Source organism: Oryctolagus cuniculus, chromosome 10 (assembly GCF_051225735.1).
Source record: "Oryctolagus cuniculus isolate XC-2025 breed Fujian yellow rabbit chromosome 10, ASM5122573v1, whole genome shotgun sequence".
NCBI classification, from domain to species: Eukaryota; Metazoa; Chordata; class Mammalia; order Lagomorpha; family Leporidae; genus Oryctolagus; species Oryctolagus cuniculus.
This window is the reverse complement of record NC_142876.1, coordinates 42,083,553-42,096,118: the sequence shown is the minus strand read 5'-3', so window position 1 is coordinate 42,096,118 and position 12,566 is coordinate 42,083,553. Positions and strand designations below refer to the sequence as shown.

The following is a 12,566-nucleotide window of genomic DNA, read 5'->3' as shown; positions in this document are numbered from 1 at the left end:
AGATGGAGTTTAGCTGTTGGCTTTAGCCTGGCCCAGCCCTGGCTGTCGCAGGCATTTGGGAAGGGAACCAATGGATAGGAGCTTTATCTGTTTCTGCCTCCAAAATTAAAAAAGAGTGGTATTTTAGGTGAACATGTGAGATAGACACATCTTGTCACAGCGGAACTAAGTATTTTAGCATTTTTTCAAGTAAGATGGCCATCATCAAATACTAACTGATCACTTCCTGGTATATTGGAAAGTGTGCTTTATTCAGAGTTCTATTTAACTATAAAACCTTTGGTACAATCTGTATAATGGCTCCTGGATTAAAATAATAAATATGATGTGAATTATGAAAGAATTCCTGGGCACTGATAAAATGTATTGGACTCAGAAAGAAAAAAATAAAATAAAAAACAAGCTTGAGGTTTCCAGTTTGAGTAAGTGGACAAGTTGTAGTATTAGTAATAGAAAAAAGGGTATTAGGAGAATTGGGGAAGTTTTTGGAGGAATGATAGTATAGGTTTGTTTCAGGCAGCCATCCCAAAATTTTGTGATGAGAAAGTGTTAGTTTTTTAAAAAAAGAATTGAAAGCTCTTTTTTTGAATGAACTGAGATGGAAGTGGCTAGTGATAAGGTGATGGTGCAGATTATTACTGTTGCTGACCCTGCCTGTGGTAGACTCTGATACAGGTACCTGGGTGTGTTTGTTTCACATAACTACAGCATAGGGCTGACACTTCCCGGCAGTTACTGATCTTAAAGAGTTTAGACAACTTGTATTTAAACTTTGGTCTCTTCTCAGAATCTCAGTTCTTATGCCTGACTTCCTGAGAATAATACCATTCTTAATGCATGTGCCTTTGAACCTTTATAATAAAAATGCATATGGAAGATCTGTCTCACCTATTCTTTCAAATAAAATAAATCTTAAAAAAATTACTTAAATTTACTTACTTATTGACAGAGAGAGGTACAGCCAGAGAGAGAGAGGGATAGTTCTTCCATCCACTGGTTCACTCCCCAAATGACTGCAACGGCCAGAGCTCAGCTGATCTGAAGCCAGGAGCCTCTTCCGAGTCTCCCACTTGGGCTCAGAGACCCAAGGACTTGGGCCATCCTCTGCTGCTTTCCCAGGCCACAGCAGATAGCTGGATCGGAAGCGGAGCAGATGGGATACGAATCGGCACCTATATGAGATGGCAGCACTGCAGGCCAGGGCTTTAACCTGTTGTGCCACAGCGCTGGCTTCGTCAAATATATTTTAAGAATGTATGTGGGGGGCCAGCACAGTGACATGGTGGGTTAAGCCTCCACCTGCAGTGCCAGCATCCCATATGGGCACCGGTTCGAGACCTGGCTGTTCCATTTTCAATCCAGCTTTCTGCTATGGCCTGGGAAAGCAGTGGAAGATGGCTTAAGTCCTTTGGCCCCTGCACCCACGTGTGAGACCTGGAAGAGGCTCCTGGCTCCTGGCTTTGTATTGGCACAGCTCCGGCTGTTGAGGCCAATTGGGGAGTGAACCAGTAAATGGAAGATCTCTCTCTGCCTCTCCTCTCTCTGTATAACTCTTTCAAATAAATAAATCTTTAAAATAAATGAATGTATGTGGACCAGTTAGTGCCTTATTGAAGTATTGGAATAATATTCAGAGTATACATTTGTTTATAAAAGTGAGTGGCTTCTTGTTTATGGTTGTAACTTTACCCCACTTTATCACACACAGTTAATTTTTTTTTTTCGATTTGACACAACAGTTATAGTCTATTGTGCATCTCCCTCACTTACTTGATACAGTAACATCCATGGAAATAGATTTAGGACTTTTAAATGTCCTTTAATTTACTGTTTGCTTTTAAACTGCAGCACTATAGAAGAAGCAAAATTTCCAGGGACAGTGCTTAAAATATTCCTAATTCTGATGGTGGATTTAAGTTATTTTTATGTAATCAACAAGTGATTAATGAAAGAATGGAGTTCACACTACACCACACTTAGATTTCCAGTAAGCCAGGCTGTAAGTCCTTTGACTTGAATACCCACCTAAAGTCTCTTTAGAAAGTAATGCCTTTCAACAAGAACAGTCAAGGGCAACTGGCCCAGATCCCTGGCCCTTGAATTTTCTGATGGCTCCCTAGAACTACAGCCAGACAAGCTTCCTCATCCCAGCTATTGGAGGATGGGGAGGGCAAGGAAACAAGCAGAGTCTGAACAGAGATCCTTTCTCCCTCAGTAAAGCCAGGGACCTTGTCCTGCTGTGGAACAGGGCTGCCACTGGGGAGCTGGAGGCCCACCCTCAGGGCTCCTGAGACGAGAGCATGTTGTGTGCTCATCTTCTAGCTAAAGAGAAAGATCTGTACCCAGGGAGCCCACACAGCAGAGCTGCCCTGGGCTGAGCCTGCACATGCTTGAGGAGAACCAGGGAGACGCTAGCAAAGCCGAAGGCCCCTCTCTCTCTTTGACCCTACACTCCTGAATCCAGGCCCTAATGACCACTTGCCAAGTGGATCCAGGCCCTAATGACCTCCCACTTAAAAACAGAAATTATATAAACAGTCTGTAAGAACTTTCTAGACTTAACAGACTCTAGGCAGCCCATTTTTGTCCCCAGACTGAGTAGCCTTTATCCGAGGAATTCATGGTCATTTCAGAGCAGCACTAGGGAAGGTTTTTAGTGGTTATATGTGTCTGCCAGTGTGGTTAACTTCTCTAACTCATGATATTTTCCTTATTTATTGTCCTGTAGATTCGAAATGTAGAAACAAATCAGTGTCTTGATAACATGGCCAGAAAAGAGAATGAAAAAGTTGGAATTTTTAATTGTCATGGTATGGGAGGTAATCAGGTAAGTACCTTCATAAATCTTTAAAAGGGAGCATTTGTGAATTTAATTTTGCTTTCCCATGACATTCAGTAAATATTTTTGTACCTTTAAAGTAAAAATAATACATGAATAAAAGTGAATGGAGCCTTCAATCTTAAGGATTCTTTACTGAAACATTTGTAGAAGGCCTCTGTGAGAACTGTATTTCCATTGGGGAGCACAAAACTGATGTTGCCCTTTTTAAGCAGGTGACAGACCTTGAGAGCGCTCTCAGTGTATGCAGAGATCTCAGTGTTGTTTGCTTTCCTCTGTGTGAACTTAATGACAGCTTTTCTGAGTCATTTTATTCTCCATTATTTTAATAAAGCCCAAAATTTATGTATCTTGAAGTACTGGTTTTTTACTTGCCAGCTTTTTGAACATCTAAAACGCTAATTTTTTATTGTTACAGCTTTCTGTGTATTCCTTTTTGTGTTCCAGGTTTTCTCGTATACTGCCAACAAAGAAATTCGAACAGATGACCTTTGCTTGGATGTTTCCAAACTGCATGGCCCAGTCACGATGCTCAAATGCCACCACCTCAAAGGCAACCAGCTCTGGGAGTATGACCCAGTGGTAAGTCATCCAGCTGCCTGTAAGAATAAAATTACATGTATTATGGGATTTATTTACTTAAAAGGAATGAAATTTTTTTCAAGATTTGTTTATTTATTTGGAAGGCAGAGTTACAGAAAGAGAGCGAGAGACAGAGATCTTGCATCCACTGGTTCACTCCCCAGATGTCTGCAACTGCGAGGGCTGGGCCAGGCTGAACCCAGGAACTTCATCCAGATCTCCCACATGTGTAGCAGGGACCCAAGTACCTGGACAGTCTTTTGTATTCCCAGGCCCATTAGCAGGGAGCTGGATCAGAAATGGAGCAGGGGCTGGCAGTGTGCTGTAGTAGGTTAAGCCTTTGCCTGTGGTGTCATGTCCCAGCTGCTCCTCTTCCAATCCAGCTCTCTGCTATGGCCTGGGAAACCAGTGGAAGATGGCCCAAGTGCTTGGGCCCTGCACCCATCTGGGAGACCTAGAGGAAGCTCCTGGCTTCAGCTCGGCCCACTTCTCACCGTTGTGGCCATTTGGGGAGTGAACATTAGGTCAGTCAAGCATATCTTAGAAACCTTGCCCCCCTCTCCCCATGTCTACCTAGTCTTTCAGCTTGTTTTTCTGCTTTGTAGTTCTGGAACCAGCATTAGCATCTTCCATGTCTTTTCTCTGTTTCCTTTCCTTTAGCTTAGAAACATGACTAATTTTCTATTTCATGTTGGGAAAAACTTGACTTGCTGCATGTCTGTCTTTTCTCCTGCTTTGTGTCATAGAGAACAAATGGCCAACTTCTGGCATGCAGACTCTGGGTCTCCAGGTCTCCTCCAACATTGGCTGTTGCCTTGACCTGACAATGTATAAAAACAGCTCCTGAATGCAAACTCAGGAGCACCCCAGTCTATTTTTCTTAACTTCCCTACAGTACTTACTGTTGCTAAGCAGTTGATATTTTCAAATCCACATATCCCTTGGATGCAGTGCTGTTTAGGTTCTTCTCTTAGCTTTCTCTCTGTTCCATTGTGCGTTTGGCTTGCTCTGCTCTGTTCTCTCCCTTAACTGGCGATGTTGTCCAGTTAGGACTTTGGCTACCTTTCCTCCCTGTACTGTGTCATATGCAAACTGAACTACTTAAGTAATCAATCTGCTGCTCCCACTTCACTGCCTGACAAATCCAACCCATTCCTAAGAACTGTGCTTTCCACCATCTCCAAGAATCCCAGCTGGAAGTGAGCGCTCTCACTCTGACTTAATTGTCTCTGGCCTCCATGATGCTCTTTTTCTTGGCTGTTTATCTAGCAGTCTTTTCTCCACTGTTGGGCCATTAGACCCTAGAGAACAGAAACCACGTTTGATAAAGCCTTAGTCTGCTTTCATAGTGTCAAACCGTAGTAAAAGCAGTACTAACTACAGTAGTAGCTCAGTAAAGTAGCCATTGGAGATGGTCTAAATATTCTGTCCAGGGTTACCCTTACTGCATGTTACTGCCATTTTTAGTGTCACTGCCCCATGCACTCTACAGGATGTAGAACATCTTTAGCTTCAGACAGTAAGTTAGTTGCCAGTTGTATCCTACAACCATGTGATAAATAAAACATTTTTAAAATGAAAAGGCTTCTCACTTTTGAGATATTGGAAAATAATGTTAATTATGCAGTATAAAACCTGTTAACAGTAGCTTAAATGAAGGTTTCATTTCTTATCTCTGGAGGTACATGCCTCTGGTGTGGATTCAGTGGCACAATTATGTCAGTGATAACATTGCTATAATATTCTGGCTTTTCCTTGTGGCTGCAAGATGGCTGCTGCAGCGCTCACTGTCACATCCCAACTGAAGGCAGATAAGGGCATCCTATCATATTGTTGCATAAAATTTACATGACACAAAGCTCTTTTGCTTTGACTACTTGTGGTTGTCCTTCTGTAATAAAATGTGGATTCAGATGCAGTTACAGCTAGAGATTGAGGACAGGAGGTAGGTATGTGTGTGTATATACATACATATATACATATATATATTTAGGTTAGTAGTGAACTTTATGCAATGATTAATTACAGGTTTTATCCTCATCTGATAGATATTTGTTGCTTGCTTGTCCAGTTCCCTCAATTAAGCTTTCTGTATGTGAAGAACAGTTGGTTTGGGTTTGGCCTTCTGCAGAGAACTATGATGAGAGAGCCACAGAACTCTGTAGGGCCCTCAGCAGCCAGAGGCTAGTTTGGAACAGGGTTGTTCACCAGAGCCCCTATCTCTTGTGGGTCTTCTCACCTCCTAAATTATGGAGATTCTATCTGGATATCAAATAGGTACATACCTAGCCTGGAGCAGTAACCTATGTTCGATGTGAGTTTATTTTAATGAATCTAGATAAGTGAAAATGACATTTTTAGAAATTGGGATGGGATGAGAAAAATTCAACTGATCGCTACATTTTTTATTGTGCTTGGTTCTTTGTTGTTGTTTTTAGAAACTCTGACCATGGGCCTGATGAAGGATGCTACTGAGAAATACTTTGCAGGGACCTCTGCAGTGCTTGGGGGTTCTTGGGCATTGTTTTGTGTTACACAGACCGAAGGCGTCAGCAGCAGTGTGCACACAGAGCCGTGGCTCTCTGGCTGCTTGATCATGCTCAGGGCTGCTCAGGACATTGCTAAGATGTTGAGTTTTCCAATAAGTACCATTTACTAAGTATGTACTCTGGGTTAGACAGCACTTTTTGTAGACTAGCTCAGTATTTCCTCACAGAAACCCAGTGAGGTAAGTTTTTGCCCTCTTATAAATGAGGAAACTAAAAACTGAGTCACAGAGCAGCTAAGTTTTTGCTTAGGATCTCATAGTTGGTTTGGATCACATCTGTTTGACTGCAAAGCCCATTCTCTCGACCAGTAAACTACACAGTCTCTGCATGAAAAAGTGAAAACAACCACAGTCATGTGACTTTCTCCCAGGTTCAAAGTGTGCTGTACTGAACCTAAAGTCACTGTTGATAGAGATATCTGCAGATGTATCCTGTTATATGCAAGTTGTCAGTTTTACCACAACACAGAAGAAAAATAAATGACTGGAAGCTATTAGGTTTGGTTTGGCTTAAAATTCAAATAGGTACAAAAAAACATTTCATGAAAATATTCCAGAGAAAAGAATTATATATTAAAACTTAAAAGAACCAGATAAGAATGTTAATAAACATAACACTTAGTGCATATTCCTACAACTGCCTTGGAGAGCTTGACCTGATCAGAGTACATTATTAGAATCATTAGATCACTGAAATTGTATGTTAACTCTCAGCTGTCCTGCCCTTTTGAAATGGAGCAAATCTAGAATGTAAATAAGTTCATAGGCAGATACTTGTATATAAGTATATCTACCAGCTATTCATTTGTACTTTAGCTTTATTTTCTTTACACCTTAGAAAAATGCTAAAATATGTAACGTGGTATTATTCATTTTTAAGAAGAAAAATCCCAGGTTATCCAGAATATGAACCCAGTCTGTCTGACTCCAGATTCCTTCCTTCTGCACTACACCAGTGTAGTCACAAGGATAGCCTCTGGATTTGGTGTGGAAATAGACATAAGACTGTCTCACTAAAGCGCAAGCATCCCAGTATTCTCAGTCTGGGGCTCAGTGGAAGATACATAGTGAAATTTCTCTTGAATTATTGCAGTCTAAAAAACTACATCCATACATAATTTAAAATGAAGTACCTTAATACGGGCCTGTTTGAACAATTATGTAAATGATACTTGGTTTTTAAAAATAATGAACTGGCTGCTGCCGTGGTTCAGTAGGCTAATCCTCTGCCTGCGGCGCTGGCACCCCGGGTTCTAGTCCCGGTCACTCCTCTTCCAGTCCAGCTCTCTGCTGTGGCCTGGGAGTGCAGTGGAGGATGGCCCAGGTCCTTGGGCCCTGCACCCACTTGGGAGACCAGGAGGAAGCACCTGGCTCCTGGCTTCGGATCAGTGCAATGTGCCGGCTACCATTTGTGGGGTGAATCAACGGAAAAAGGAAGACCTTTCTGTCTATCTGTCTCTCTCACTGTCTAACTCTGCCTGTCAAAAAAAAAAAAAAAAAAAAAGATTTTGAATCTTCAGAAGGACCTGAGTTTCTAAAAATTTGAGCAACCTTATTACAGGGAAATGAAATGATTTTGAAATAGCTCTTTGAAAATAGGTTGAGGATCCTAAATTAGGAACCACTGATCTGCTCCCCCCCCCCCTTTTTTTTTTTAAGGAATTGAAGCACAAAAAAGTGAAATTTCTCATAGTGTTACAGAGCTTATACCAGAATTGGTACTTAGAATTTGGGTCATCTTACTGCCAAGTTCAGTGTACTCCCATTGAACCCCATGACCTTTCTCCTTCCCTTCACTGCTCTGAAGACTCTCTTTGATTATATACCTTTTTTCCACTATTTTCTAAATAATTTGTTTCCAAAAAACACTGTTTCCACCAAGAATTCAATAATCATCAAAAATGATTGGTTTTTATTTTTGTTTGTCACTTTCAGAAGTTAACCTTACGGCATGTGAACAGTAATCAGTGCCTGGACAAAGCCACCGAAGAGGATAGCCAGGTGCCCAGCATTAGAGACTGCAGTGGAAGCCGGTCACAGCAGTGGCTTCTTCGAAACGTCACACTTCCAGAAATATTCTGAGACCAAATTTACAAAAAAAGAAAAAATAATGAGACTGGGCTACCTCAGCATACATTTCTGCCACACTCTTCAAGTAGCAAAAAAAAAAAAAAAGGAAAAGTGCTTTCCTCTTCTGCAGGATGTAAGGTTTACCAGCCATTAAAACTTAGACTCTTCTAGCTTTTCACTAGCTGTGAACCAGCCTTCCTGTCCAAGGACGTGAAACTGCATAGTAGTGAGACTGTGCACACTGATGTTTACAAGGGTGAAAGAATCTTTCATCAAGAGTCATGGTAAATATTCAGACAGTGAAACAGGCAACAAAATGCTTTCCGGAGAGCTACACCTTTTATGGTTTGCTTGCACAACAGTAATTTCTACTGACCGTGCTGTCACATTGAAGAGATTTCCAAGATTTTTTTTCCTGATTAGAACTGGTAGCCAGTATATTAAATATTGATATAAAAATAAATGAAAATGAACTGGAACCGGATTCAGAATCATGAAAACATTTTTACAACAATAAAAAAACTATATTAAACAGGGTTTAAAGGAAATTAAAACAGAACTATGAGAAGTACAATTTGTTATAGTATAGTATCAAATTTCTATATAGATTTTATACCTCAGTGGGGAAAAATAACTGATTATAATGACATTCATTTTGTTTTCATCTGTGATAGTCATGGATGCTTTTATTTTCCTTGGGGTGCTGAAATTGAGCTTAAAAAAATAGCTCTTTGAATATAGTTTTAATTTCTTTCTACAGTGTTTTTTTATTTGGTTTGTGGGCTGTTGGAATTGTAATTTTTAATTGCCTTCTAAAAAATGAAGATTTAACATAATATCTAGTCTCAGCCAAACAAATTAGGTCTCTCAGTTGCTCTTGGGTCAGCTGGCTTACACACACACACACACACACACACACTCATGCACATGCACATACACACATGGAAATTTCTTAACATTTTCAACTTCTTAGCTTGATTCAACAGATTATACTTAATACCCAAGTTTCATACTACTGTACTACAGATTTGTTTTCACAGCAATAAGTGTTAAGTTCTTTATGATTCCACTTAACAAAGGCCTACAGAAGCGATACATAATTTGGGTATTAGGAGATAATATATTTGATGAGTTTTTTTGGAAAACCTTTTCCACTCCATACTCAAATGTACTTCATTGTCAAGTGCATATTTAGATCAGATTCTTCAATTGTAATGTCGATCTGCTTTTTTAAAATAAAATTTTCCTGATAATGTTCAATTGGCATTTTTTAATGAGTTAGCAGAAGAAGTGCAGCTATTATTCCATATAGCTAGTCCTGCATTTTTTCCCTAAATTCCATTTATGTAAAATTGATTTTTCCCTGATTTTAGTACCACAAAAATACCTGAGTATCAATTAAAAGTTAATTTTTAATCTCATAGAAAATCTCACTTTTTTCATGATATGTAAAGCAATCCATTGGTAAAACTGCATATATTTTTCTTCCATTTGTAAGATTCTATTTAATGGTATTTGTTTCTTTGATTATCAAAGACTTCACTGCAGGCAGTGCTATTTCTTGTGTCTAAGAATGTTTCTGAAAGTCACATCACCAATGATACTTGCCAGGCTGAGAGTACACAAATTTGCTCCTATCCTATTCAAGTTAGTCAACATCAAGCACATATGGATGCTTCAGGGTAACGCTCTAGGACAGAATGCGTAAACCGTGTCCCTAGCAACTTTGAAATGAAGTAGGTGGGTGCTGGGTGGAATTTTTTCTTATTCCATGAGCTGTGTGTGAATTCTATCTTCAGTAGGCCTAATGCTTGAATAAATCAGATGTCTAATCAATAAATTATTTTCATGCTCAGAATTGCAGGTTTTTGTACTCCAGCATAGTTTGGTCTTACTCTTTACTGTAAGAAAGCTCAACAGCAATGTGATTTAAGGTTTTGTTTTGTTTTTTTAAGTGGGGAATGTGAGTGACTTAATTCATGGGTACTTTTAGAACCTAATAGATAATCCCATTGCCTTTATTTTTCTAATTAAAGAATTCCTAAATACTTTGAAAATATAAAATATTCCTAAATAGTTGTGCCTTACATTGGTTTTATTTGAAGTTAAAATGAATCCCTGTTCATGAAAGTTATTTGTAGATTAGGCAGCTGCTGACTACTGTACTGTAAGTCAAATTGGGAAGAATGAACGAAAAAGCAAAGGATAAGAAGGTGGAATTAGTGAAGAATTACTAATGTGACTATTCAGGATAATTTGCATCTCATAAATATATTCACCCACCCCAATCCCAATATATTTTATTGTGTTTCCCTGTCCTCATTTGGCATTCTTGAGAAAGAGTATTTTGTTCACTGTTCTGCAAATGGAGAGCACCATGGAAGCCATGTCCTCATTTTCTTTTCTACATTTAGCTGAAAAACAGAGGTTCCTTTGCTCTCTTCATCTTCCAAGAAATGCACAAGGAGCAAATTTAACTCTATAGTTACATATTCTTCCAAAAAACAAAGAAATTCAGAAGGTAGTGTTTCTGAGGTGATAACTATGAGAGTTTGTACACAAAGAATTACTTTTTCTACCATTGGAAAATATAGATCTGTTTCCAGTTATGTGACATTTCTTCCATCTGGTTACTTGGTGATTTCTAAGCATTTCCTTGATAAATTTAACAGAACTAGTAATTTGGCAGGATATGAGACAAATATATAAAACTCAGTTTTGCAAATCTGTGCATTAGTATCAAACACTTCAAATTAAAATTTAAAATATTTATAATAGCATTAAAGAAATCAAGCATCTAGGAAGAAAGCTGTTCAAGACTTCTACCCTGAAAACTGCAAAACAGTGCTGAGAAAAAGCACAGAACATGACGATAAATATACTGTGTTTATGAGTTGAAAGACTGAATAATGTTAAGATAGCAGCATACTATTGATTTAATGAAATTAAGGTTCCATGAAGCTGTATTGTAGAAATTGTCAAATACAAAAATGCAGCAGACCCAAAATAGCCAAGATAATGTTGAAGAAAAAAATAAAATTGAAAGACTACATTTCATCAATTTTAAGACTTCCTGTAAAAACTACAGCAATTAAAAAAGTGCAGCACTAAATTTAAAATAAATAGTTCAGTAGAGTAGAGCATACAGAAATAGATCCCATATATATGTGGTTATTTGCTTTATAACAAAAATCATCAAACAAGTTAGTAAAAATTTAAAAAGGAGGGGGGATTTTAATAATACCTTTATGAGAAAAAAACTGAATATTGATACCTGCTCTTCATTACATACACTATTCAAAGTGGATTATAAATCTAAATGTGAAGAGCAGAACAATAAATCTTAGAGAGGAAAGTGTAGAATCTCAACAGCCTTAGGTTATGTGAAGATATCTTAAGACACAAAAGCTATTAACACCAAAATGCTTATGAATCTCATCCAAGTTAGGGACTTCTCAACAAAGGTGCTCTTAAAGTGAGCGGGCAAGCCATAGCCTAAGAGAAAAGCAAAGAATTTTTAAAAACCATTGCATAGCAATCCAATATAAAAATGAGTGACTTGAATGCACACTTCACAGAACCTAACAATATACAATTAGCATAGAAAAGGTGTTCAACGTTAGTCATCAGGGAATGCAAAGTGAAATTACAGGGAAACACCTGCCTAGCTGTGAGACTGGAGCAACTGATGGAAGTGTAAGATGGTAGAGTCTCCTTGAGAAACAGGTACTCAGCTTCTTAGAAAGGTAACCATATGCACATTCAGTGTCTCAGTGATTTCACTTCTAGCGATATGCCCAAGAGAAATCAGGATATATTCTCATAATAAGATTCATAGAAGAATATTCCTAGCAGTTTTATGTGTAGTACTTCCAAACTGTAACTGCCAAATATGCATCAGCAACTTAATGGATAATCAAATAATGTTAATGTTGAGAGATTGGATATTGACTTGCTATTAAAGAAAATTTTTGATTAAACAGTAGGGATAAACCTAAAAAACTCTTAAACAAGGAAAACTAGAAGCATTCTATTTATGTGAATCTGAAGAACTGGTAGAACCGGTGTGGGACAGTTACCACCAGGAGTGAGTATAGACTGAGACAGAACATGGAAAAATTCCCTGGAATGATAGGACGGTTCCATGTCTTAATTTGGGTAGTGGTAACACATGCAGACGTAACTTGTATTTCCAAATTTATTGAAAAATTTATTGAGCTGAATACTTGGGATTTTATGTTGCTGTAAGCAAATTATATCTCAGTAAAACACTATAGAAAATGATGAAATTATTGGTCCTGCTGGCATCAAGGTTTTCTAAGAAGTTTACTGCTGCAAAACAGAAAGGCTACATAAATTTAACAAGAAATACTTTTAAGTGGAATGCTGAGCTCATGAGAAAATATGAAAAATCCATAAAGGTTAAGAAAATTTCTGAAAAGTGGTAAAGAAACTTGAACCACAGTAGCAACTATTAGATATGACAGCCTTCCCTCTTTTAAGAACAAAATATAATGTGGCAGTTTT

At 38.4% G+C, this 12,566-nt stretch overlaps 1 protein-coding gene across 6 annotated transcripts in view; it reads left to right on the top strand.

Annotated features, from left to right (window-relative positions):
* The window catches only part of GALNT1 (polypeptide N-acetylgalactosaminyltransferase 1), a 150,302-nt gene that overhangs the window by 118,170 nt on the left and 19,566 nt on the right, over window positions 1–12,566 (top strand). For 5 of the 6 annotated variants that reach the window (XM_051851988.2, XM_051851985.3, XM_051851987.3 and 2 more), the window contains 3 exons: window positions 2,729–2,827; window positions 3,287–3,421; window positions 7,905–10,115. In XM_051851988.2, the coding sequence (XP_051707948.1) occupies window positions 2,729–2,827; window positions 3,287–3,421; window positions 7,905–8,051 (381 nt within the window). In that variant the 3' untranslated portion in view covers window positions 8,052–10,115. Of the gene's footprint in view, window positions 1–2,728; window positions 2,828–3,286; window positions 3,422–7,904; window positions 10,116–12,566 lie in introns of those variants that run through there. The other variant, XM_089305805.1, reaches the window with a different exon arrangement.